This window comes from Eretmochelys imbricata, chromosome 10, assembly GCF_965152235.1.
Source record: "Eretmochelys imbricata isolate rEreImb1 chromosome 10, rEreImb1.hap1, whole genome shotgun sequence".
In the NCBI taxonomy this organism is placed as follows: Eukaryota; Metazoa; Chordata; order Testudines; family Cheloniidae; genus Eretmochelys; species Eretmochelys imbricata.
In genome coordinates, this window is record NC_135581.1 from 37,876,584 (window position 1) to 37,904,024 (window position 27,441).

The 27,441-nt window shown below is 46.9% G+C and overlaps 1 protein-coding gene and 1 non-coding gene across 3 annotated transcripts; both read left to right on the plus strand.

Annotated features, from left to right (window-relative positions):
* Positions 1 to 322: 322 nt before the first annotated feature.
* On the plus strand, positions 323 to 486 carry LOC144271790 (U1 spliceosomal RNA). Its single transcript, XR_013347428.1, has one exon. It is a non-coding gene; the product is annotated as a U1 spliceosomal RNA (small nuclear RNA).
* A 330-nt stretch (positions 487 to 816) lies between these two features.
* LOC144271128 (uncharacterized) lies at positions 817 to 27,441 on the plus strand. 2 transcript variants are annotated; one of them, XM_077828239.1, is made up of 13 exons: positions 817 to 1,922; positions 4,924 to 5,140; positions 7,421 to 7,578; positions 9,150 to 9,251; positions 10,289 to 10,486; positions 11,367 to 11,917; positions 13,247 to 13,526; positions 17,578 to 17,794; positions 19,328 to 19,470; positions 23,077 to 23,190; positions 24,676 to 24,882; positions 25,833 to 25,926; positions 27,222 to 27,441. In XM_077828239.1, exons 1-13 carry the CDS (start codon positions 1,043 to 1,045, stop codon positions 27,283 to 27,285), a joined length of 3,225 nt encoding a protein of 1,074 aa, XP_077684365.1. In that variant the 5' UTR covers positions 817 to 1,042; the 3' UTR covers positions 27,286 to 27,441. The 2 variants fall into 2 exon arrangements, with proteins under 2 accessions (XP_077684365.1, XP_077684366.1); XM_077828240.1 differs by having other exon boundaries at positions 24,679 to 24,882.

The window sequence follows — 27,441 nt, forward strand, 5'->3', positions numbered from 1 at the left end:
CCCCTGGTCCTGCAGCACTTCTTATACTTTGCTGCTGGGACATAGCCACTCTAGGCAGCTTGGAGGACCCTCTCCACTGCTCTTTTTTGGGGCAGGGTGTGACAGGGCTATGAGGTCTCCAGCAGGGGGCCTCAGAGGGTCTGGTATACCCCATCACAGGCGCTTTGAGGAAGACACTAATACTGCATCCGATGAAGTGAGCTGTAGCTCACGAAAACTTATGCTCAAATAAATTGGTTAGTCTCTAAGGTGCCACAAGTACTCCTTTTCTTTTTGCGAATACAGACTAACACGGCTGCTACTCTGAAACTAATACTGGGGCTTACTTACCTGGCAGGGGAGATACCATGATCACGAAGGTGGTTTTCCCAGGGTGAGGCTCATCCATTGCACTGCGGGTGTGCTGACCCCTGCAATTTCCCCAAATGCGGGAAACTCGACTGCATAATTTGTGGTAGTGGGGGACTGCGTTCGCGCTGTCCCCTGGAAAAAAAGAAAAAAAAAAAAAAACTCATCAGGCTGATGGGTAACTAGGGGGTTGGAGTGGAGCTGTCTGCCTGTCTGGACACAAAGCTGGTCGAGGGGCTTCCCTGCACTGTCCCTTGCCAGTGTCTTATTCTTGCATTCTCTAAGAGAGCTACAGGGAAGGGTGGGTTGTTGTGGTGTTCAGTGGAGAAGCTTTGTAGCAGATGCCTTTGGATACAAAGAGCTCTTTAATGCCATCAAGTTCCATAGGGATTTTTTCAAGCTCCTTCCTTACTATGTATTTTTCTCTCTTTTCAAGGGGCAGAGTTGGGAAGTCCCTCATCCTACTGATTCCCTTTCCAGCAGATTTGTGTGGCATTTCCCCTTTATTCTGCACACTTGGGGTGCCAGAAGACCTGAGGGTCTCCTGTGCGTGCCTTGATTTGAAGTCTTTTATCACCATCCAATCATGGCAAGGAGACGGTGTTGCTGAACAGAATTCCATCCATCCCTGGTACTGTGTGCGCCCAGTTGAACCGGAATAGAAAGCCCAGCATTTTAGGACTTGGGAGAGCTAATGGCCTCTGCCACAGGAGCCGGACAGCTGGTGGCTACCGTGGTGCTTATGTGCATATTGCTTCATGAGGCATCTGCTCAAAATCTCATCAAGAACCAGAAGACAGAGCACTCACTCCTGATAAATGAAATCAATGCGGACAACCCGGGGGAAGATACCTCTGAGTTTGTGGAGCTCTATCACACCAGCGGCCGAAAGGCCCCCTTGGATGACTACTACCTGGTCTTTTACAATGGTAATGGCAACCAGGCCTACAAAGTCCTGAACCTTCAGGGCAAAGTCACCGATAATCAAGGGTTCTTTCTTGTTGGGTCTTCCACGGTGAAACCCCAGCCCTCCGTGATCTTGCCTAAGAACACTATCCAGAACGGGCCTGATGCCATTGCCCTGTATTATGGGAAGGGGAACTACCAGGAGGGCATGAGGGTCACCAGCGATGGGCTGGTGGATGCCTTGGTCCATAAGTCTAGAAAGAATGACAGAGCGGACATGTTGCTCAATGTGCTGACCCCTGACAGGGATGCTTTCCTGGAAGATCCCTCCTTCAGGACCACAGACGAGTCAATAGAAAGGTGCCATGGGGAGGGTTCTCAGTGGATCTTTCAAGTGGCCATGCCCACCCCAGGCAAGGATAACCACTGCATCCCCTCTTCCCAGCTGAATGCTTCTGCCGTGCTGATCAGCGAGGTCCATGCTGTGACCTCTCCTGGGGAGTCAGAATTCATTGAGCTTCAGGGACCTCCTTCCACTGCCCTGAGGGACTTGGTTCTGGTGCTGATTGAAGGACGGACCAAAGAGGTTTATTTCTTCATGGACATTTATGGAAAAACCTCTCCTGAGGGGCTATTTCTCATTGGTCCTGCGCAAGCCAGAACCCCAGGTAGGATCCCACTCTTCAGACTACTGTGAACATCTGAGAGTGGGGGTTATGGGTGCAAGGACAGCAGAGTCTTACTGTCCTTCTGTCATCACTCACGTTCCTCACTCCCTCCCCCTTGGAGGGGGGCCCCAAACGTGAAAGACTTGGAAGGAGCTCATGATAGGGGTTTGATCCCATTTTGGGGACTGTGGAAGGAGGTGTTGTTTGCTTTCTCCAGAGAAGCAGTGCTGGTGGGTGAACTAGGCTCTGCTCCCAGCTCTGTAGCTGGTGACCTTGGGCAAGTCACTTCACCACTCTGTACCTCAGTTTCCCCATCTATAATACAGGGCTGACACCCTCTTCTTGAGAGATCCTCTAATGGCAACCATTGTGTAAGGGCTAAGTAGTACTTTCCCCACCTCCATAAAAAAAACCCCAATCTCCATAATATCAGTGTCATTTTTTTCTCTTTATGAGCCAGCTGTGAAGTTACCAGACTAGGCTCATGCTGACTGGCTGTGCTGGGATCTGAACTTCTCCTGGCTTCTGACATTTCCTATGGGGAAATGGATGGGGAACAAATATCTAATTAAACTTGGCCATCTGAACAGAGGAATTTGGCTGGTGGAGACACTGACTCTGCAGCACATCTTGTGTAACTCTGTGTGTCAGGATTGGTTAGTCATCTCTTACAAATACGAGACCCTTATTTATACTTTTTTAAACTGCAATATACATTTCAAGCAGTTCAGTTACATTAGATACCGAGAACTCTGGCTACTTTTTAAAAACCAGGTTGATCACTTAGAGAGCACCAACTTGAAACCTAATCAATCTAAAACAAATGAGCTAAAAGTAGTTTCAGGTCCTTCGCCTGAATCATCCTTCCAAGTACTGTGGTTTTGTAGTCATGTCTGGTGTCTCTGTGGGTGTCTCTGTGTATGTGTCTGTGTGTGTGTGTGTGTTGGGAATAAGGATGGTTTAGTGGTTAGGCTGCTGGCCTGGAACTCCATTCCCTGCTCTGCCACAGACTTCCTGTGTGACCCTGGACAAGCCACTTACAGCTGAGACACTGTGTACAGAGAGGGTACTAGTGCTGACCTACCTCACAGGGAGGATGTGGTGGGAGGATAAGCACCTTAAAGGATGTGAAACGCTAGATACCGCAGTAGTGAAAGCCATATATGAACTTAGATTTTGTTTCTCTCCTGTACAACTGAGAGAGAGACTCATACAAATGTGGAAACTGACTAAAGAGGAGACTAAAAGTGCTGCTAAATGCATAAAGTTGACTGAAAAAGATTAAGGGAAATCTCTTTTTCCACAGTAACTGTGTCCTACTTGTAGCAACAGCAAGTAAAACATTTTCTGACCAAAGGTTTTGGGTTTTTTTAAGTCGACCATCTCTCTTTAAAACACTAGTCACACCAAACAATCTCTACTTCTCTTGCTGAAATTCAAACTGTCAGCAGTCCATTCATGGTGTCCCTGTTTTCCTTCAGAAAAATAGTGTTTTACATTTACACCAGAACCTTCTGTACTTTAATGGGGTTTGAGAGCTATGAAAAAGCAAAGGGGATTCAGACTCACTGGCAAGCTATACTACCTCTGGCTGTGATCGTCTCCTGTCTCAAGCTAAGCAGGGATAGCCTGATGGGGTGGGAGATACCCATGGAATATGTTTAATGCTGCTAATTCAGCAAGAGGCTCTCAAGTCGGTATGAAACTAGTTCCCCAGGATAGCAGTAGGAGATGCTGTGCTGCCTGTGGAGATGTTGAACGCTTCTGGTCCATACTCCTTATGGGGGTTTTTTAGTTTGTATTTTTTGAGAGGGGGGCTAAGATTTTCAAAAGAGTAGTGATTTGGGGGTACCTACATTCTTCGGGGCCCCCAAAATGAGGCACCTTCAAAGGACCTGATTTTCAGAGAGTGGGTACTTAGCACTTTCTGAAAATCATGGGAGGCCCCCCAAAATTGAGACACCCAAAATCTTTAGTCTCTTTTGAAATCTTGGCCAGTGGCAACTGTAGAAATATAGGCCGCAGTGCTTCCAAGTGCTGAGCAACAACTAGAATAGTGTCCAGGCCAAATTCCAGCAGGGCAATTTATTAGGATGCCCAAGTTAGCAGCCAAAGCACAGGAATTGGGTCGCAGCCACTGTCCTGCCGTGACTCTAGTCAATAACTTCAATCCCCTATGCCTGTTCACCATCTGTAAATCAGGGACAGGACTTCCCTGCCTCTTAGGAGTACTGAGGTTTTATTCCTTAATGTTTTACACTTTGCGATTCTTGGGTTGAAAGTGCTATAGAAATATTTTTAAAATTCTACCTCCTGCAATTTCAATCAGCTAACAAATGAAATAAAATTGTGTCAGTGCCACAATGGGGAAAATAAGGAAATGCATCAAAATTAAGGTTGGATTTTCAACCTTAGTTGTGTCCCCTTGTATTTATGCCTCTAACGTATCGTCACTTTATATCACACGTTTATACTTAAATATGATAATAGAATACAAAATGGATTTTTTTTAAACAGCTTTGTATATAGTGAGTTACAGTATATTCAGCTTTCAGGCTTAGCTTGTTTTGCAGATCTCATTGATCATTAAGCCAAGTTTGAATAAAAGCACGTCAGAACTTCTTGTTTACAATTTTGTGCATGTCAGCTATCTGATCAGAATGCAGGGGCAGAGTTTTGTCTCCTTATGCAAGTAGAACTCATACAGCAGAACCAGCTCTGCTAAAACTCCCCCACAAAATCCACCTCTGGGCACAGTGATGGATGGGATATTGCAGCCCAAAAGAAAGCTCTTTGTAAAAGTTGCAAGTGTAAATGACAGGGAAAGGTGGGATCAGAGTGGGAGCTCGAAATTGAAATGAACTCTCCCTGTGCTACATAATGTGATCTGCTGCTTTGCTGACCTTGAGCTCTGTTAGTTCCCTGCTGAGTTGTTGCCAGTTTGTATGTTTTTAATTCACTGCATCTATTCCAATCTTTCTCATTCCTCCCTGCGGTGCAGTTGACCTGCCATTCCCACCAAACTCCAGCAGCCCTCTCCTCAGCACTGGTCTCCAAGCCATCGCCCTGTACATTGGAAACAGCAGCAGTTTCACACTGGGGAAAGCAGCATGTGCTGCCAACCTATTGGATGCTTTAGTGTACACGAGCAATGGGAGTGCAGACCCAGAGCTCCTGGAGATCCTGACCCCTGGGAGACATGCCTATGAGACTAACAGGTGAGAAGGCAGCCAGTAGGGATGGGTTGCTGGGGTCTGAAAGGACTTTTGCTTAATGGACTGTTTTTTTGCTCTTCCAAAGCAATGAGCAGACCCTTGAGAAAGTTTTGGTCACTGGCAGGGCAGGGGAATAAACCCCTTGGATGCCCTGCTGAAGGGGTGGCTCCTCCCCTGCTTCCCAGCAGAGCAGCCGGGTGCAGGGGCCCAGACACTCAGCAAGGAGCTCAGCTGCAGATCCTAACAAGGGCAGGCTCAGGGGAATCAGCTGAGCCAAGTGGAGCCAGCTGGGCTGTTGCCTGGGAGGAGATATAAGCCCAGGGAAAGGCTCAGTGGGGGGGGCTGCTAGTGAGGGGAGAAGGCAGGGGACTGTAGCTCTGTCTCTACCGACTGCAGGAAGCCTCAGGGGCCAGAAGACCCAGAGAAGGGTCAGCGTGAGGATCGGTGTTGGGGGAATTGGGGCTGCACTAAGCACTGTAAATAAAAAGACATGGGTGAAACAACTGAAAGAGGCATTGGGACCCCTTCTTTGACCAGCCTAAGCACAAGAGCACAGGGACACGAGGCAGGGAACCTGTGCGCACCCTGAGACCGTCACCCATGAGAGGTATGTAGGGGAGTCCCTGGTAGCAATTGGTTTACTGTATGGCATGAGCTTTCTCTGGTCAAGCCATGACCCACGTGTAACAAGGTGGGAGGCCTCTCCTGAATGTATGCCCCTTTTTCGTTCAGCCTGATGGTGCCCTCATCACACACCAGCCTTTATCCAGCTGCTTGACTTGCCAGTCTCCCCTCCTTGATCTAACGTCTAGACTGGAACACACTGGCCCATCTCAACCCCCAAAAAAATCATTGGCTCCTTCTGCCAATCTTATGACTGGTATGATTGGATCCATCATCCACCCCATTTCCCACAATCCACTTCTCTCATTCGGAAAGAGACTCTCTAGAGGAATACCACCGACTAAATGTGTGCATCTCGGTCAGTAAGCATCAACGTGGGTAACAAGTGACTGATGGGCACATCCTGGTCTCTGGAAAGGTTAGGGCAGCGAATGGTGGAATGGGTGAGGTGGGGCGTAAGCAGGGTGAGGGAATGGAATGGGCGCGGTTGGGTGGACAAGTAGGTAGAAGACCACGGAAAAGCCTCTTGTCTGGTATTGACAGAGGAACTGGGATCGAAAGGGAGCATCTAATTGTTTAAAATGAAGCCAAGTGCCCTAGCTCCAAGCTGGAGAAGAGCTGTTTCTTTATCAGCAAGGAGGAGGATTCAGAGGAAAACAGCTGGAACTCTTGTTGAGTCAACTGCTTCAGAGCTAGTTGTGATTTAATCCCTTGATTGGGAAATTGGGCATTCCAGACACTTTCCTGCCTCCCACAGTCCTCTGCCCTCCACACAGAACAGTCTGCCTCCAGCCAGAAAGGTGCCCTACTCTCCAGGAGCAAAGCAGCTATACTCTGTACAGCTGTTTACACTCTGGGCTCCATCCTTAGTCCCTGGGATCTGATCTGGGGGCTCTGGTCCACATCTTAATTTTTAGCTGCTTTTGTTCCATTGTCTCCCACCCTGTCCAGCAACCGCATCCTGAGCTTGAAACTCAGAGATCCAGTGCAAGCATCTACCTTATTAGGCCAGCTCATTCTGGCCTCAGGTGGCCACCTTTGTTGGCTGGAAATAAGGGAAAACGCGTGAAAAACAAGGGACAATGCTTTGTTTAAGGGACATTTTAGGGAAACACCATTTCCCTTTACATATCATGGATTTTTCTCCCCAGTGTTCATTTTGAGTGCCCTCAGGTATACAATGCAGTTATCCTCAGCTTCAATGGAATGTTTCAAATGTCCTTATTGTCAGTTTTAATATATTTCAATACTTTTCAAAATAAGGGATGGGTAATCGCCCTACTCTGGCCAGGCTGTACATCCACTGAAACCCTTTCCCTGGTGGACTCTGTGTAGAGCTGCATCACCTTTGGATATGGGAGAATGGAATGGAGGAAATGGGTAGACAGTGGCATGCTGGAAGAGAAGGGGTGTGTTGAAGACACTACACTCTGCTGTCTCGAGAGGTTCTGAAGAGCTCTTGAGTTTCTTTCCAGAAGGCTAGGGGTGATAGAGGAAGGGAAGTCTCTCCATCTGATTCTTTATTTTGGGTGGGGAAAGCAGATGTATATGGCATCAGCATCCGCTCCTGGTGCAGGCACCCTGCTATTTAGTCAGGAGCACCAACAGTCTGGGTTGCAGATCATATTTTCTTCTAATTTGTGTGTCTGCCTCTTTCAGCCACCAGCCAGGTAACATATCCATGAGTCGGTGCAGCTGCTGCTCCGTGACCCGGGACCCCTCCATCTACGCCCTCAGCAGCCCCACGCCCGGACAGTTCAATGACTGCCCCAGCAGCCGCTTCAGCCAGTCCATCTCCCTCTGCCTCCATATAGCAGGTGGGTCCTAGATACCATCTCTGTTCCCTGGATCTGAGACCCCCCAGGGAGAATCTAACAAACTGCCCTGAAGGGACAAACAGGTGGACATTCTCCCTTATAAGCTTCAAGGAGCCTACTTAGAACTTCAGATTCTACTGTCCATCCTGGGAGGGGCTCAGATGTTACCAGAGCATCTGTAAAACTGTCAGCAGCAGGAGGATTAGCACAAGGCATTCATCCTAAAGGAAAAGTGGCCTCCAATCTTTTACAGTGCAGCGTCATGATCACCGAGCTCTCCGTTTAGCTCTGTTTCTCCATTGTTCCAGCTTAGGATACAGACAGGAGCAGGAGGGGAGAAGTGCTCCCCACCCCCCAAAGAAAATGGGGCCTTAAAAGGAAAATTGTGGGGTCCTATGTTTATTCTCAAAGGTGGTACTCACCCCTGTGTAGAGAGCTGGCTCTAAGCCTGTGAGCCACTGAAATCCCACTGAAACCCTCTGGGCATCACTGGTGCATAAACCCACTCTACATAAGGGTGGTTTTCATGCCCAATGACTTCCAGAGCCCAACTTCCCTGCTTGCAAGTCAAAAGAACCTGCTGTGTTCTTCCCAGGAATGAAGATTCCACCTGGAGAACTGAAGCTGATAACACCATTAAGGAGGCCTGAGGCTTCAGTCTTCAGCTCTTATAGTTGAAGTGACTCTGCAGAGTTAATAACATTTAAGCACTTATAGAGCTTTCTGTGGGTACCTTGCAAAACTCTTTACAAAGGTAAAGTTTGGGGGCTGGGAGGAGGCATCATCATCCATGCTTTACAGTTGGAGAAATTGAGGCCCAGAGAGTGATAGATTTTTAAAGCCAGAAAGGACCATTGTGATCCTTGTCTAGACTTACCTCCTGAACAGCACAAGCCAGAGAACTTCACCCCATCCTTTCTCCATAACTTTTGAAATGCAGCCCCCACCTGATCCCCCTCATGACAGGCAGGGACACTTGCCACTAAGCTCACAAGGAAGAAGCCACTAACAAGAAAGATATGGGGTGGGGAAGTGACTTGCTTAAGGTTATGCAGGGAGTCAAGTGCAAGGCTGGGACTAGAATCAAGGTTTCCTAATAAGTTCCCTAGATCAGCCAACCTTCCTGAAACACATAAGAATACACCAGGCGCAGATGTGAGAAGAAAGATGACACCAGGCCTGTCACTCAAGTCCAGTGATTTGCGGGAAAACAGCTGTGTTTGGAACCAGGGAAGCCACACTGACTTTGGGTTCAGCAGTTCACGCAGTGTGTGTTTAACCCTGGAGGATGGCTGGTGGTGGCGTCTAGTTCTTTATGCCCCCATCCTTCAAGGGGGTTTCTCACTCCCTTTCCTCCTAGCAAACAAATTCCAGGCTGAACTTCCTGAGTCCCTGTGTCCCTGGAATCTATGCAAATCAGAGCCCTATCTGGTCCTCTCGGGCTCTAACCAAGAGTAGGGCTGCAGCTGCTACAGATGCACCAACAGCAGGGATGCACCGGACGGTGATAACCTTGAACTTGTGGCTCTTGTTGACCTCTTCAAGTCACTCCCAATCTCTTTGTTTCACAGATTGCCAGCTGTGGCTCCTGGGGTCATATGAGATACAGACGGCTCTAGCCCAGGCCCTTGACAAGCTGTGCAATTGTGGAATGTCTGTTGCATACTTTAAAGGTGAGAGAGAGGTGTCTCAGATCCACATTGGCTAGGGCTCACTCTCTGCCAATGTGCTACACCTGGCTTTATTAATGGATTTCCACCTTCTATGATGAAGCCTAACTATTTTATTTTTGAGCATGGGTGAACTTGCTGCTTGTGGCAACGACTGGTGCTGGCTAGGGACACGTATGGTACAGACAGACAGGTGCTGAGCAGTAGTCCCATACATAGCTCTGCTAATGCATTTTAGTCCTGACCTGCAGCTGCCTCTGCTATTCCATCCCTGAGCCTTTACTGTCATTCAGACTTGTGTGGTGGGCCTTTCTAATGTAACCTGGCTAAACCCAGGTCCCTAGTTAGATTTGCATCCAGTTCACTAGAGAGAGAACGTCCCAATGCATTGGCCCCCTTAACCACCCAGTATACAGACGCTACAGTAGGGAGATGAACTCAGTCCTGTAATACAGGACTGTAATCACCAGAGACTAGGCTTTCTTTCTAAGGCTTCCTCTTTGATGTGCACTGGGGACCATGTTATGGCTCTGCCCAAGTTAAACTGTGTGGCAGCAGAGGTCCCACTGAGCTTACCTCTTTGTAGTGAACATTCAGACCAGCCTGTTGTTGCAGTAGAACAGGACCATGGAGAGCTGAGCCAGCTGATATGATGCTGACCACAACTCCACCATCAGCATAGACAAGGAGAAGTTGCATTCAGCTTGTCATGGTTAGACCCTGCTGAGGGTCCAAACCTGGCTGCTGTTGGGCAGCTGTCAGAGACTGAAATACAAAGAAGGGGGTGGTGACAAAAGGGTGCAGACTATGTCTGGGTGTTCCATGTGGGTTCAATCATAGAATACACCTCCAGGCTGGTGGAAGGGCTGTGAAGCCCATTGGATGCTTGCATCACTTCAAATTCTGTGGCTAAATTCTACCACTGCCCTGGATGGGAGTGGGAGGTGGGGTGGTAGAAGATGTACTGACAAGCTGTGGGTCGCTTCTAGAGAAGGGGTGGCTGTCGTGAAGCCGATGCACCTCTCTGCTTTCCTCTTCAGATCCTGTAACAACATGCCGGGGCACAGAGCTTGTATTCACCATGCTCCTGATTGCCAAATCAGCTGAGCAGCTGAGCAGCCTGGTACAAGCCTTCACCAGCTTCCTGGAGAGCCCCAGGGCAGCAAGTTTCAGCAGCTGGAATGCCACAGTGGAAAAGGCCTGTGTCAAACATGCTAATGTCACGGCATCTCCTCCAGGTACCTGTTGTCATTCTGATCAGGGAAAAGCGGACATCTGAAGTCGGACATGCATCTCTAGCTCCTTCAGAGGGATTCCTTTCCATGCTAGTTGATTGGGAAGTGTGTGACATTGCCCTAATTCTGCCCCTCTCCATCCAGTTACTACCCCCATTATATCTTGTTGCCTTGGCTAAACTGACATGCCCTATTGCTGTTGGTTGATGAGGCTAAGGGTGGGCAGGGAATGCTGATGTCTCTTTGGGGTGTGCTGGAGCATTTCATAGAGGAGACTACGTGGCACTTCATTCTTTATAGGCCAAACCCAGGGGCCATGTGTGCCTTGAATGTATTCACACCCACTAACAAACAAGTGAGGGAATTGCTGTTGGTGTACCACAAGGAGCCAGAGGAAGGATTTAGTGATACTCCTGCAGTGCCTTGGTGCTTGAGTTACCCTAACTTGGAGTTGGTGGGCTAACATCTTGTACAAGGGGCAGTATGCCTCACGGGTGGATGAGTAGGGGAATCTAGGCTGCAGTAATGCAGGGACTGTCTTCTGTTCCTTGTTTGTATGGTGCCTAATGCAGTGGGGCCCTGAGCCCTGGGAGGGCTCCAGAGGGCTACCTCAACAGAAACACATAAGAGTCAGAGAGAAGAGATGTGCTGGTGATGATGACACCTAGCTCTTACATAGCACTGTCATCATATCAGCCTGGAGTCTCTCTGTGTCTTCAAAGCAAATTAGAGGCACTACCTACCCTTGCCCAGCCCAGGTGCAGCATGTACAGGTACCTGGTGGTGTCTAATGGGATTGTGCATACAGTGCTCTACCCTATCTAGCTGCAGGAAGCAAAATGCAAGACAAGTCTAGGGTGATAGTATTTTTTCACTCTTAAAGGTGCCTCATCAGAAGGGACCAGTGAGCCACCTTCCCACACAGCCGAGCTGCTCATCAACGAGGTGAATCCAGACAATCCGGGAGGCCAGGAGGATATGGAGTACATCGAGCTGCTCTACACTGGGCAGACACATTTTGACCTCCGTGGTTATTGGCTGGTCCTTTATAACGGCAAAAACAACCAGGCCTACAGGGTGGTGAACCTGACGGGCTACTGTACTAATGAGCAGGGCTACTTCCTGGTGGGGAGTGCATTGGTGACCCCAAGTCCAGTGATTGTTCTGCCTCCGAACACCATCCAGAATGGGGGGGATGCTGTGGCCCTCTACCACAGTACCACGTTCATCTACAGCGTGGGCATGGCTGTGACTGAGGCAGGTCTGGTGGATGCAGTGGTCTATAAGTCCCGGGCGTCTGACAGGGCAGATAAGCTGCTCAAAGTACTGACCCCAAGGCAGAATATCCTGTATGAAGATGACTCCCACAGCAGTCAGGATGAGTCTCTGAGCCGGTGTAACAGCCAAAGCCCCAGACTCCACAGCAGCTTCCAGGTAGGGGACAGGAGCTGTTTGGTCTCCACTGGGTGGGTCTTAGCTCTGTTCTAATCAGCCTATCAAGCTGACATATGGCTGGGTCTTCATAGACACTTGTGTCTATTGTTTGTGCCCTCTGGGTTAGACTATCTCTCATTCACACTCCTATTCCCTCTGCTAACCATGTGATGGCTCCACACTACACCTTATCCAAACAAAGGGCTTCAGACTAAGCAGCTAAATTACTGCCAAAAACTGAGATGTTGCCAATAAACAAGCACAGTCTCAGCCTCCATGGTGCTGAGGATCTTAATGAGTAAAAGTGATTCCTCAGCTGACCATAAATGAGAAGAAAACTTGGGTTCTAAAGTTCTGACCCTGAGAAATCCTGGACTACCCCTCTGAACTGGGTCCCAAACGCACAAGGCATCTTCTCCTCTTGGAAAATCGGACACCAGGTCATCTTTCATGTTCCAGCCTCTCTGGTGCATATTGTCCAAAGTGCAGTACAAAATTTACCATCCATTGCACCCAACTTCCTTTCAATTGAAGGAAACATTTAAAGGGACATGCTCAACTGGAATTGGTTGAATTTGGTGCCTTTCTTTTTAATCCCTCTTAATTTTAAAATTTCTAGTTTCTGACAGACACCCCTTTAAGCAGCACACACCAAGTTTTTATCAGATTCCTTTGATAAAGCTTTGTAAGGATTTTCTTTTCCCTTGCTGATGTTTACAAGGGTCTTTCAAGCAGAGGACTGGGCAGGCCCAAAAGTCAAACATGTTCTTGAAGCAGGTAGAATGTTCACAGCAGCTGGAAGGAATCGCGCTAGCCAACAGCACAAGGTCCTTGGACACTGCCATCTGTAGTTATTGAGGGATTTGTGGAGAGACATTCAAGCCTCCTATTCCAAGCAGACTCAGTACAAAGGGAGGGGACTATGTGGCATGGAGAGGAGATATGAGTGAAATAGTGACCTCTGATGGTTGGGAAAGGAAATGATACTGTGGAAGGACACTTGTCCAAAGGACATGTGCAGACCCAGCAGTGCAACTGGGGGAGAGACAATGGGGCGTCTGGTGGTGGTTGTGAGAGATCTCAAATAGGGGTACCTGAAAGAAGATTGTGGGGAGGAGCTGCTGCCTTCAAGCTTGAAAGTAAAGCCATCCATTTCTTGAGCATAGGACATACCTGTGCTGCAGGGTCCCATTGCAGGTGGGGAGTCAGATTGCAGTTGTATGGGACTGGAGAAATCCAATGCTGTGAAGAGAGGTGCCGCCACCTAAACAAAAGAGGATAGAAAGGATCCCTCCTTCCCTCACAGCCTGGTGTCTCTGTCTCTGCAAGGTGACTACAATAACACCATTCGGGGAGAATGCCTGCGCCAACTCCTCAGCACCATCTCCCACCGCCCCCTCCTTTCTAATCAACGAGCTGAGCATGACCAACAGCACCGCCTCCTACCAGTTCATTGAGCTGAAGGGGAAACCTGGAGCCACCCTGGGAGGATACACCCTGGTGTTCTTCTCTGGGCAGGATGGCAAAGCATATGCCAGCATCCCACTACGGGGCACATTCGGGACCACGGGCCTATTTGTGATTGCACCGTCAGGACCGCCCAGGCCTGGTAAGGCTGACAATAGAGTACTGCATACAGGTGCTTCCTTCACTCCCACACTGAGTCTAGAGTTGGGTTTTCTTCTGTGGGTGAAGTCCAGAAGGCAACTTTTTGGGAGGCAGATGGCTGGAGACTGTGTGGCTTCAGCGTTGGGGGGATGGGTAATGGGCTATGAAGCCTTGGATCTGCAGGGTGCTAGTTCCAATATTGCCCATGTCAGTAGTGTTTATATCTCAGCTGTAGCTCATGAAAGCTTATGCTCAAATAAGTTTGTTAGTCTCTAAGGTGCCATAGATAGCTGAGTTTGTGATGATTGGGAGAACCGTATGGTGACTTGCCTGCCTGGTGTGAAGGTTGTGGATCTCTCGAGGCATCTAGATAGACCTATGTGTAGTGCTGGGGAGGAGCCGGTGGTCATGGTACATGTAGGTACCAAGGGTAGGAGAGACGTCCTGGAGGCCAAATTTAGGCTGCTAGGAAAGAGACTGAAATCCAGGACCTCTCTGGTGGTATTCTCAGAAATGCTACCAGTTCCACGCGCAGGGCCAGGTCGGCAGGCAGAGCTTCAGAGTCTCACTGCGTGGATGAGACGATGGTGTAGGGAGGAGGGGTTTAGATTTATTAGGAACTGGGGAAACTTTTAGGATAGGTGAGCCTCTACAGGAAGGATGGGCTCCACCTACACCAAAGTGGATCCAGACGGCTGGCACTTAACATTAAAAAGGTTGCAGAGCAGGTTTTAAACTAAGAGATGGGGAAAGCTGATTGCTGTGGAAGCTAGGTTTTAGTCAGGAGGAGAGGATGAAAGAGAACAAAGTATGGGCCAGATCAGACGAGAAACATTCACATAAAGAATCTGATACATCAGAAAAGGGCAGACAAATAAACAGTGACAAGTTTTTAAAGTGCTTGTACACAAATGCTAGAAGTCTAAATAATAAGATGGGTGAACTAGAGTGCCTCATGTTAAAGGAGGATATTGGTATAATAGGCATCACAGAAACCTGGTGGAGTGAGGACAATCAATGGGACACAGTCATTCTGGGGTACAAAATATATCGGAAGGACAGAACAGGTCATGCCGGGGGGGGAGGGGGAGTGGCACTATGTGTACAAGAAAATGTAGAATCAAATAAAAATCTTAAATAAATCCACATGTTCCATAGAATCTCTGTGGATGGTAATTCCATGCTCTAATAAGAATATAACAGTAGGGATCTATTATCGACCACCTGACCAGGACAGTGATAGTGACGATGAAACGCTAAGGGAGATCAGAGAAGCTATCAAAATAAAAAACTCAATAATAGTGGGGGATTTCAATTATCCTCATATTGACTGGATACATGTCACCTCAGGATGAAATGCAGAGACAAAATTTCTCGATACTTTAAATGACTGCTTCTTGGAGCAGCTGGTACAGGAACCCACAAGGGGAGAGGCAACTCTCGATCTAGTCCTGAGTGGAGCACAGGATCTGGTCCAAGGGGTAACTATAACAGGACTGCTTGGAAATAGTGACCATAATATAATAACATTTAACATTCCTGTGGTGGGAAGAACACCTCAGCAGCCCAACACTGTGGCATTTAATTTCAGAAAAGGGAACTATGCAAAAATGAGGAGGTTAGTTAAACAGAAATTAAAAGGTACAGCGACTAGAGTGAAATCCCTGCAAGCTGCATGGACGCTTTTCAAAGACACCATAATAGAGGCTCAACTTAAATGTATACCCCAAATTAAAAAAACACAGTAAAAGAACTAAAAAAGAGCCACCAGGGCTTAACAACCATGTAAAAGAAGCAGTGAGAGACAAAAAGGTATCTTTTAAAAAGTGGAAGTCAAATCTGAGTGAGGTTAATAGAAAGGAGCATAAACACTGCCAAATTAAATCTAAAAATGTAATAAGAAAAGCGAAAAAGGAGTTTGAAGAACAGCTAGCCAAAAACTCAAAAAGGTAATAAAATGTTTTTTAAGTACATCAGAAGCAGGAAGCCTGCTAAACAACCAATGGGGCCCCTGGACGATTGAGATACAAAAGGAGCATTTAAAGATGATAAAGTCATTGCAGAGAAACTAAATGAATTCTTTGCTTCAGTCTTCATGGCTGAGGATGTTAAGGAGATTCCCAAACCTGAGCCATCTTTTGTAGGTGACAAATCTCAGAAATTGTCACAGATTGAAGTGACACTGGAGGAGGTTTTGGAATTAATTGAGAAACTTAACAGTAACATGTCACCGGAACCAGATGGCATTCACCCAAGAGTTCTGAAAGAACTCAAAGGTGAAATTGCGGAACTATTAACTATGGTTTGTAACCTGTCCTTTAAATCAGCTACTGTACCCAGTGACTGGAAGATAGCTAATGTAACGCCAATATTTAAGGAGGGCTCTAGAGGTGATCCTGGCAATTACAGACCGGTAAGTCTAACGTCAGTACCGGGCAAATTAGTTGAAACAATGGTAAAGAATAAAATTGTCAGACACATAGAAGAACATAAATTGTTGCGCAAAAAGGGAGATTTTTTGTAAAGGGAGATCATGTCTTACTAATCTATTAGAGTTCTTTGAGGGGGTCAACAAACATGGGGACAAGGGGGATCCAGTGGACATAGTGTACTTAGATTTCCAGAAAGCCTTTGACAAGGTCCCTCACCAAAGGCTCTTACATAAATTAAGTTGTCATGGGATAAGAGGGAAGATTCTTTCATGGATTGAGAACTGGTTAAAAGACAGGGAACAAAGGGTAGGAAGAAATGGTAAATTTTCAGAATGGGGAGCAGTAACTAGTGGTGTTCTCCAAGGGTCAGCCCTAGGACCAATCCTATTCAACCTAAATGATCTGGAGAAAGGGGTAAACAGTGAGGTGGCAAAGTTTTCAGATGATACTGAACTGCTCAAGATAGTTAAGATCAAAGCAGACTGTAAAGAACTTCAAAAAGATCTCACAAAAATAAGTGATTGGGCTATAAAATGGCAAATTAAATTTAATGTGGATAAATGTAAAGTAATGCAAATTGGAAAAAATAACCCCAATTATACATACAATATGATGGCGGCTAATTTAGCTACAACTAATCAGGAGAAAGATCTTGGAGTCATCGTGGATAGTTCTCTGAAGACGTCCACGCAGTGTGCAGCGTCGGTCAAAAAAGCCAACAGGATGTTAGGAATCATTAAAAAAGGGATAGAGAATAAGATGGAGAATATCTTATTGCCCTTATATAAATCCATGGTGCGGCCACATCTTGAATACTGCATACAGATGTGGTGCCCTCATCTCAAAAAAGATATACTGGCATTAGAAAAGGTTCAGAAAAGAGCAACTAAAATAATCAGGGGTTTGGAACGGTCCCATCTGAGGAGAGATTAAAGAGACTAGGACTTTTCGGCTTGGAAAAGAGAAGACTAAGGGGGGATATGATAGAGGTATATAAAATCTTGAGTGGTGTGGAGAAAGTGAATAAGGAAAAGTTATTTACATGTTCCCATAATATAAGAACTAGGGGCCACCAAATGAAATTAATGGGTAGCAGGTTTAAAACAAATAAAAGGAAGTTCTTCTTCACTCAGCGCATAGTCAACCTGTGGAACTCCTTGCCTGAGGAGGTTGTGAAGACTAGGGCTATAACAGGGTTTAAAAGAGAACTGGATAAATTCATGGAGGTTAAGTCCATTAATGGCTATTAGCCAGGATGGGTAAGGAATGGTGTCCCTAGCCTCTGTTTGTCAGAGGGTGGAGATGGATGGCAGGAGAGAGATCACTTGATCATTACCTCTTAGGTTCGCTCCCTCTGGGGCACCTGGCATTGGCCACTGTCGGTAGACAGGATACTGGGCTGGATGGACCTTTGGTCTAACCCAGTATGGGCATTATTATGTTCTTACGTTGCAACCTTCCAGCAAGAGTATTAATGGTTTTATCTGACTTCTCTGTGTATATGCCATGAGACATAACAGGGAGGCATCAATGAAATCTGCTTCTCGTTGCTCTTGGCTTGTCACTTTGCCCTGCCTAAAGTGTCCTTTTGCTCACCAATTTATCCCCCACTGTTTTCAGATCAGCAATTGCCATTTATCAGGAATGCCCCATCTGTTAGACGTGGCTCCAGCGCTGTGGCAGTGTACAACAGCCGTCAAGCAAGAATTCCTGTTGACATGATGGTGAATCTAGAGAACCTGGTGGATGCTGTGGTGTACACATGGGAATCTAGCACAGGCAAAGGACAGCTGAACCGCCTCGGCCCATCGCACTTTGTGCCCTGTGCGGAGGAGAGGTGACGTATTTTCTGGCTTCAAACATGTTACGAGCCTTCCATTTTAAAAGTCTCCAGATTTTCTGTGCCTGGAGGCTCCGGCTCGCAGAAGATGGAGCTGCAAGAGCCTTGAGCATTCTACCTTAATACCCTCCAAACAGGAAAGTAATGAGAATTGTAGAACTGAACAGGATGATACAATGGAGAATGTAGTATAAGGAACAATAATGCTCTACCAGGTGTGACCTGATGTCTTTCCTCCCTTAGCATAAAAAAACATGATGAGAATGAAGTCATATATATACTGATTCAAAGCAGAATGAAGCCATAAGTCTTGACCATGCTCAAACTGCACTTATGATATAGCAAATAATAATGGAAAGCAAACTGTTAAAGAAATGAAAGTAAAGTAAAATGATTCTCAAACATCAACCCCTGATGAACAAGTTCTCTAAAACTTAATAGAAAAGAAACCAATAGGATTATTTAGTAATTAAGTAAAATTTTCTATATTTTAGAGTAATTTCTAAAGTAAAGATTTCTCATCTCTGCTATAGAATTCTATAGACTGGGCTTAGAATTTTATACACAAGTATCCTATTCTTGATTTTAAAATGTTGTAGTTTTTTTTTTCATAAGGGATATTTGTTGCATCATATGGAGGAACACAAACCATTGTAAAACTCAGAAAATAATTATCAGCTTTGGATCTTCCCAAACCCATTGAAGTAGTTCTTAAATTTCAGCCAAAAAGTGGGTAAACTCCCACTTCTTCTTCATTGAAATGCTTTGCTGCTTATGTATTTGTCAAGGAAAAAGGAGATGCTTTAGAAAAGTGGCACTGAAGTCCTCTGCCTCTTGAAGGGTGTGTCTGAGCCACTGGCCATCAGCCTGTCAGGCCTTTCTGAGGCACTTGTTTGTAACTTAGTTATCTGGTTGACTTCCTGACAATAAAATCTGGCTTGCACTGCTTCTCCTTGTGGTAGAAAAACATTCTTTTTCATCCTGGAGAGAATAGACACGCAATGTTGCCAAGCCTTGCAGTTTTGTTCTGAGTCTCTGAGTGGGGGTGAGCATGAATGTGAGAGTGTGTAAAAGTTTCTAGTCCTGGGGGGTGTAGAGAAACAGTTGACCCCTAAAGGCTCAGAAAACACTCCAGACGGCAAATGATCACTCCAAAATGAAGGTGTTTTTTGAATAATCTCATTATTTTTGAACACTGGAGGTTGGCCATATTGGGGTTGTTACCTCACTTCCAACCAGAATCAAGCTGTCAAAAGCCAAATAGCCTTCCCTATGGCCAGAGACTCTCAAATATTCTGTTCCCCATCAGGGTCAAAGCAATTAGTTAATCCTGTCTCTGGGACACCTGCAAAAGCTGATTAAAACACCTTCCACAAACATGCCTATCCTAGCAAGCCATCCGCCATCTTGGATGAGCCTCCTTCATTGGCAGAAGCTGGAATTCTGAAGGGGAGGCTGTGGCTTGAGTGTCTTAAAGAAGCCCTTGAAATGCTATATTAGTGAGACTTGACTCATTTCTCTTCGGGACAGGCCAGTGTCTCTGAGCCGCTGCTCCTGCTGTGATGCGAGTGCTGCGCTGGCGTATGCCATCTCAGACCCTACACCTGGCTGGGAGAACAGCTGCCCCCTGAAGTCATTTGCTGTGGATCTTGACATGTGCCTGCTGACACCCAGTAAGAGGAGCTATCATCTCATGTGGTGTGGGGTTGGGGAGAGGCCTGGACTGATTTGAGGGGAAATACTTTTGCTGAGTGTCCCTCCTGATATGGACCAGACGGTGTGGAGAATGAATGCATTAGCATGAATGGACTAACAAGGGATGTGAAGGGTAACAAGAAGGGTTTCTACAGGTATGTTAGCAACAAGAAGGTGGTCAGGGAAAGTGTGGGACCCTCACTGAATGGGGGAGGCAACATAGTGACAGATGATGTGGAAAAAGGTGAAGTATTCAATGCTTTTTTTGCCTTGGTCTTCACAGACAAGGTCAGCTCCCAGTCTGCTGCACTGGGCAACACAGTATGGGGACGAGGTGAGCAGCCCTCAGTGGTGAAAGAACAGGTTAAGGACTATTTAGAAAAGCTGGACATGCACAAGTCCATGGGTCCAGCTCTAATGCATCCAAGGGTGCTGAGGGAGTTGGCTGATCTGATTGCAGAGCTATTGGCCTTTATCTCAGAAAATTCGTGGTGATCAGGGGAGGTCCTGGATGATTGGAAAAAGGCAAATATAGTGTCCATATTTTAAAAAGGGAAGAAAGAGAACCCAGGGAACTACAGACCGGTCAGCCTCACTTCAGTCCCCAGCAAAATCATGCAGCAGGTCCTCAAGGAATCCATTTGAAGCACTTGGAGGAGAGGAAGGTGATCAGGAACAGTCAACATGGATTCACCAAGGGCAAGTCATGCCTGAACAACCTGATTGCCTTCTATGATGAGATAACTGGCTCTGTGGATATGGGGAAAACAGTGGATGTGATATATCTTCACTTTAGCAAAGCTTTTGATAATGTCTCCCACAGTATTCTTGCCAGAAAGTTAAAGAAGTATGAATTGGATAAATGGACTATAAGGTGGATAGAAAGCTGCCTAGATTGTCGGGCTCAATGGGTAGTGATCAATGGCTCGATGTCTAGTTGACAGCTGATATCAACTGAAGTGCCCCTGGGGCCAGTTTTAGTCAATATCTTTATTAATGATCTGGATGATGGGATTAATTGCACCCTCAGCAAGTTCACAGATGACACTAAGCTGGGGGGAGAGGTAGAAACACTGGAGAGTAGGGATAGGGTCCAGAGCAACCTAGACAAATTGGAGGATTGGGCCAAAAGAAATCTGATGAGGTTCAACAAGGACAAATGCAGAGTCCTGCACTTAGGAAGGAAGAATCCCATGCACCGCTACAGGCTGGGGAACCAACTGGCTAAGCAGCAGTTCTGCAGAAAAGGACCTGGGGATTACAGTGGATGAGAAGCTGGATATGAGTTAGCAGTGTGCCCTTGTTGCCAAGAAGGCCAACGGCATATTGGGCTGTATTAGTAAGAGCATTGCCAGCAGATCAAGGGAAGTGATTATTCCCCTCTATTCAGCACTGGTGAGGCCACACCTGGAGTATTGCATCCAGTTTTGGTCCCCCCACTACAGAAGGGATGTGGACAAATTGGAGAGAGTCCAGCGGAGGTCAACAAAATGATTAGGGGGCTGGGGCACATGATTTACGAGGAGAGGCTGAGGGAACTAGGGTTATTTAGTCTGCAGAAGAGAAGAAGGAGGGGGGATTTGATAGTCTCAAGTTGCAGTGGGGGAGATTTAGGTTGGATATTGGGAAAGACCTTTTCAGTGGGAGGGTAATGAAACACTGGAATGCATTACCTGGGGAGGTGGTGGAATCTCCTTCCTTAGAAGTTTTTAAGGTCAGGCTTGACAAAGCCCTGGCTGGGATGATTTAACTGGGGATCGGTCCTGCTTTGAGCAGGGGGTTGGACTAGATGACCTCCTGAGGTCCCTTCCAACCCTGATATTCTATGATTCTATGAAGAGTGAGGGGGGGATTTGATAGCAGCCTTCAACTACCTGAAAGGGGGTTCCAAAGAGGATGGAGCTAGGTTATCATCAGTGGTGGCAGATGACAGAACAAGAAGCAATGGTCTCAAGTTGCAGTGGGGGAGGTCTAGGTTGGCTATTAGGAAACACTATTTCACTAGGAGGGAAGTGAAGCACTGGAATGGGTTACCTAGGGAGGTGGTGAAATCTCCATCCTTAGAGGTTTTTAAGGCCTGGCTTGACAAAGCCCTGGCTGGGATGATTTAGCTGGGGTTGCTCCTGCTTTGATCAGGAAGGGATTGGACTAGATGACCTCCTGAGGCCTCTTCCAACCCTAATGTTCTAATTTTCTATGATTAGTGCACCATGTCAGCATGGACTGTGATGCACTAAGAAATGAGGTGGGGGTTCATGCTGGTGATGGGGCCCCATGCCACTTGGCCCCTGGGAGTGTCAGTCCTGTCACTGGTGGGGTGGTGTTGATAGGCAGGGCAAGGTATTTAATTCCAGGCACCTCTCTAATCAGCACTCTGTGGAAAGGCCATTTGCTTTTCAGCAATGACAGGAAATCCCCCGTCATGTCTCTCTAGTGATAACTGGGGTATAGTCAGGGGCACCAAAAGCAAACCACCCTGTCCCAGCTCAGCAGGTCTAACTGCTGCAACAGGAACAAAGTGTTTGACGTAAACCTAACCCCTCAGGTTGGCGACAGCGCATAGGAGAGTGTCCTACAGCTCTGCTGCAAGAGACTTGTCAGGAACTGGACTATGTTCAATGGATTTCCATGTCTCTGGCTCATTGTGGTGCCTCTCACCCGGCCAAATAATCCATTATTGCAGCAGAGTCTTAGCCAGAGCCTGCTTGGGGAATGGGTGGAACTGCTTCCCCCTGGCTGTGGTCAGACAGCTGCCTCAGTCCATCAGCCCATTGGGGAGCACGGCTTTCCCCTTCCCCTATCTTGTGCAGTATTTCCAGGCTAGGAAGCTTGGGACTGGAGTTCTAATCCCCTTGTCTTGTCTTGTTTCATTGCCACTAGCACCTAGGTTACCATGGGGTTAGGGAAAATTCGGTAAAGCTGGCGTACAAGTCTATGGAAAACCAGAAAAGAGGCCCACATACAGGCAGAAATATCAGATGTTCCTATAAATTAGACACCTCCTAGGGGAAAGGGAGTGAAGCTCCTTATGAATCTTGGCATGAGCCCAGCCATTTGTGGTGACACGCGACTGTAAATCCACATCAACATCTCTGCTATGTCTGGCCTGTAGAAAATCCAACTCTCATCCCAGTCCCTGAATTCAGTGGATCCATAAACGCCATGGACAAACTCAGGCCAATACGAGGAGGGTGGAATCCCCTCACAACTGCTCTGCCATTTTGTCCTCTTCACCCTCTAACTGTGGCTAATTCCAGGACCTCCCATCCAAGTAGTAACCAGCCCCAACCCGGCCCAAGGATGAGATCAGTGGGGTAGGAGATAGCTCAGTGGTTTGAGCATTGACCTGCTCAACCGAGAGTTGTGAGCTCAATCCTTGAGGGGGGGCCATTTAGGGATCTGGGGCAAAAATTGGGGATTGGTCCTGCTTTGAGCAGGGGGTTGGACTAGATGACCTCCTGAGGTCCCTTCCAACCCTGATTCTGTATGATTCTATGAAGATGGGATGCTTTCAGGGTTGTATGGCTGTAGACTAATTGCCAGGGACAGCTTCATTTTAATAACATCTCCCCTTCCTCCCCTAGATTGCTCTATGTGGACCCCAAACCCTGAGATGGTGCTTGACAGCATAGAGAAGGTATTAACGAAATCCATAGAGGAAAACTGTACCTGCGGTGTCTCCCAGTTCTATCTACACGGTCAGTACCAAACCCAACCACCTTTACCAAAATCCACCTCATATTGCCCTTCCCCTGTTCCCAACCCCAGTGCAGCCCAGCCGACATACTCTTACTGAAATAAGGAGGATGCGGCACTTTTATGTTCCTGGTGTGTGGAGAGCGATGAACGGGCAGCCATTGGTGATAAAGGAAATGGTCCCTTCCCAAACCACATGCTTCACTTAGAGGCCTCTTGCATTGGCAGTCTGAGGGAATTCCTGAGTGTGACGCATTAGGAGGGTCTGACCAACAGGAGGTAGGTGGCAAAGGAAGTGGCAAGAGGCAGGATCTACCATTAGGGAGAGGAACATGAGGGAGGAGGAGTGTCTGATGTGAGTTTCTCATAACCGAGAAATGGCCAGTGCTGCAGGGAGGATGGGGAAAACTAGTCTCCTTCCTTCCTGCCATGCCGCAGGAAGCGCAGGGAGAGTACCAGCACCTCGCAGGAGGTCTGCAAAGTGACCTGCCATTTGTGGCCAGCTCCCACTGACTCTAACAGCAGTAAAGCACTGCTACTTGTGCCTTGAGAAACACTCCTGCTCCTAGCTGGTTAGCCTGGAACAGGTATTTTGATATCAGGCTTTTGCCAAATGCCTTCTCTGAACTTTGGCTGGGATTTGGCCAAAGCATCAACCTGAAGCCAAGTTTTTGGTACAACCCCCTCTTGGAGTGTCAGCCCAGAGTTCCGTGCATGATAAAGCTCATCAAAACTGTGGTGAATGTTAATGCAATGTAACCAGGAGAGGGGGCATTCAAAAATCTGTGTTGAATGACTCCCTAAACAAGCATCAAACATGAGCAGAAATGGTCCTATAGACTCTATCCCATTGAGGAGTTCATGAAATAAATTCAAAGGCCTAAATGTTCAGAAGAAAAATCACTTTGGGTGCCCTCCTTGAAACATCTTAAAGGGGCCTAATTTCTAGATGGCAGGTGCTCAGCACTTTCTGGAAATCAGTCCCCGTGAAGGCTTCAGGGACTGGGCCTCCCCTTAACAGAGGCACTCAGTTACTTGTCACATCTGAACAGGTAGGCCACACCAGCTCTGGAGACACGTAAGAACTATTGCTTTTCAGGAAGTGAATTGCTCATATTTTATTTTGTAAAGCTGGTAACTTGGAAGCTACTTTCTATCCATGTCAGTTTATCAAGCTGTATCCCTATTGGCCTTTCTACATTGAACCAAGCAGAGAGGGCTTAAAATTGAGCTCGGAATGGGAACCTGATTATGGCCTGGCCTAGCACCTCTCCAGAATGAAATCTGAGACGGGCTGATGGGAGGTAGTGCCCTGATGGAGCTGGGGGCCAGGGTTTGCGTTTGCAGCACACTGGTTTGGATTTGATGGTGGTGAAATCTCATGAATTTTTGAACCGAGATAGAATTTTGCTGATTTATGGGGGTGGGGAGGAAAAAGGCAGCCCATCCAAACTGAACCAGAATCTCTTCTCTTCCTTGCCTCCCAGCAGAGCTCAACTTCACCTGCACAGACTCCATATTGCAGCTTTCAGGTCAGGTGTGGGCTAAGTCACCAGAGCAGCAGCATTTAATCCTAAACTGGCACAGGGACTTCACCGCCAGCCCTCATCCCTTTTCCGTGGATGGGAGAGTACTTAAAACAAACAAAGAGTGTGTCGCTCCGGACAACGCAGTGTCAACGTCACAGAGTGGCTGTGAGTAAAGGGAAAACTGGCACAATGATTCACCCACAAGCTCGAGTGCTCTGGATCTAGAATGCTAGCTCTGTAAAATATCCATGGTGGATATTCTACAGAGCTGGCATTGAACGAGGATGTGGGGGAGGGGGGTGATCTAAAGCAGGTGACATCTAGACCCTCGTCTCCATAAACTGGTCTGGTAGAAGCCAATGGGGCGTGGCCTGAGAGAAGTAAGAAGATACAGCTTCTCTGAAGTTAAAGGTGACATGCTAGTCCTGTCACTTCTGTAGTAGTCTTGCAATGTGCAGAACTGAAAAAGACCATGTCTTTTCAGAAAGCAGTGTGATGGATTGCATGCCTTGCTGGAAGGCACTCTGCTACCCTGACCATGGGCACGGTATAAGGCCCTGAATAGAATACAAAGGCCTTGCTAGGATACAAAATTAGTCACAACCCGCACTGTCTAACCTGCAGTGAGTTCACATTCAGCAAACCCTAGCCTCAGGCAGCCAAAGCAGCCCAATAGCCCTGCAGCCAGTGGCATGCACTCCGAAGAGCACAATCAATGACCCTCCCTCCGCTTGGAACGTTGTCCTGTTTGGTGATGGCACAGCAACGCTTCATTGTAGCCCTTGGGATACGCCTGATCTTACAGGATTCAAAATGGGGGGAGGGCTCCATATGGGGCTGTACCACCACGTCTTTTGCCCGCAGCACCCCAGTAAAACAATACACCGCCCAGGACCAACAGCAATTCAAAGTGAGTTACAGTTAAAACAATAATGCTGTGTAGTGAGTTTTTTCCAGGGACTTGAGCCCAGTGAGGTGGAAAGACAGGGCTGTATACGTCACTGATGTGTTCACTATAAGGAACCTTGCTCTCCTGAAGTGCAGTATCTTCTAGATGAGCAATACCTTACATAATTCAGCCAAGTCTCCACCTGTCTCCCCTTCTTTTCCCACAGCCTCCTTCCAAGCCTGGAAAATAGCCCTCTCTGTCCTGGGATCTATCCTGCTCACACTCACACTAGTCGCTGTAGCCATCTCTTACTTCAAAAGGTAAGAAACCATCATGTCTGCCCATTGCCTTATGTACCGGGGGAGCCTCGAGTGACTCCTTCCCTACCCCATCATACGCCAATGATCCTGCCCTTAGTGTGGGGCTTAATGCTCTACCCAAAGACCTGTGCACTCTACAAGAGGCTGGACATAAATTGAGTGGTGGGGATCCCCTGGTGCAGCAGACTACAGCTCCTCCATCAGTTTCAGGTTATCTTGTAATGGAGGGTTTCCAGGAATTCAGTATATGATCAGTGTAAAGAATACCATGAGTGCCATATTAAACTCAGTCTGTTTTCTCCTGCTCGGAATGCTTGTACTGATAACTTCTGCCATTATGTTTTGGCCAGGGGAAGCTGGAGGGCCTGGTGACGGTAGTGAAGTGTGGGGGCTCCTGGCACCCTGGGTTGGGGTGGGGACTCTCTTAGCACTAGGGAGGAGCTGCCTCTTCTCCCTTGAAGGGCAGGAGAGATGTGACTTCCCACTTTGGGGGACTGATGCTAACAACTAGTTCCCGTCTCTGGCTACTGCTAAGAGTCTCAATCTCCCTGTTTCAGAATGGTAGCCATGTTAGTCTGTTTTGGCAAAAACATCTTCCTGTTGTTAGTGTGGTATCACTGATAGACAGGTTCTTGGATGGCTTTGCTGATGTTATCCACATTGAAAGCTCTGAAAAATATTGTATTTTAAACACTATTTGTAACTAGAGCAGAGAAGTTCTTTTCTCACTAACTCTTCCCCATTTGTTCAAATATTTTTATTTTGTATTTTTGACAGGACACCATCTAATCAATTTTACTTTCTCCCAATCTACCATGGGCTGAAAAAATACTTAAATCTGAATAAGGAAGGAGAAAAACCCTTTAACATTTCTTTAAAAGGAATTTTAGATATAGCCTTAAAAAATTACTCAGATACATACTCAACTTGAATATCTTGAAACTAATAATGTTATATGCATTGCTGTTAGAAGGCCTCAGAGTTAACATTCATAAGCTGAATGGGGATAGTGGATACCTCTGAGCTTTGTCTGCAGCCTTAGGAGAACAATGGTGTCCACTAGTTGCATTTAATTCATAGTTGGAAGGTTGTCAGCATAACTATAAGGACTAGGAGGGTTTTTTTTAAATGAAGATTTGGGTTAGCTTTTACAGTAATTCTAAAGCCAGGGCAACAGAATTGCTGAACATGAGACCCTGACTGTATTAGGCTGCATGCTTAGGGGCTCTCTCTTTATCTACCCTTTATGAAGGAGCAAAGCAACTAACCTTCTCGCATTTTCACATGTTTTTTAGACACTCTCTGAATTACACCACCATTGAAATGAATGACTGCAGACAGATGGCAGCAGACTTTTAACTCTTCCAGGAAAAACGTCATTGGCAAGATCTATTATTCTAGGGGTGGGTGGGGCTTGCATCTCAAGGTGAGTGAGATGTCTGTCCAGTACCCTCCCTGACACTAGGATTGTTGCATAGACCCACTCTACAGCGAGAATATAATTTTAAATGTGAA

What these genes read in the sequence shown, in the direction of transcription:
- LOC144271128 (XM_077828239.1), top strand. Translation starts at nt 1,043, where the DNA reads ATGGCCTCTGCCACAGGAGCCGGACAGCTGGTGGCTACCGTGGTGCTT. An exon ending in GACTCCACAGCAGCTTCCAG is followed by an intron (nt 11,918 to 13,246) that starts GTAGGGGACAGG and finishes TGTCTCTGCAAG; the next exon opens with GTGACTACAATAACACCATT. An exon ending in GTCAACGTCACAGAGTGGCT is followed by an intron (nt 24,883 to 25,832) that starts GTGAGTAAAGGG and finishes CTTTTCCCACAG; the next exon opens with CCTCCTTCCAAGCCTGGAAA.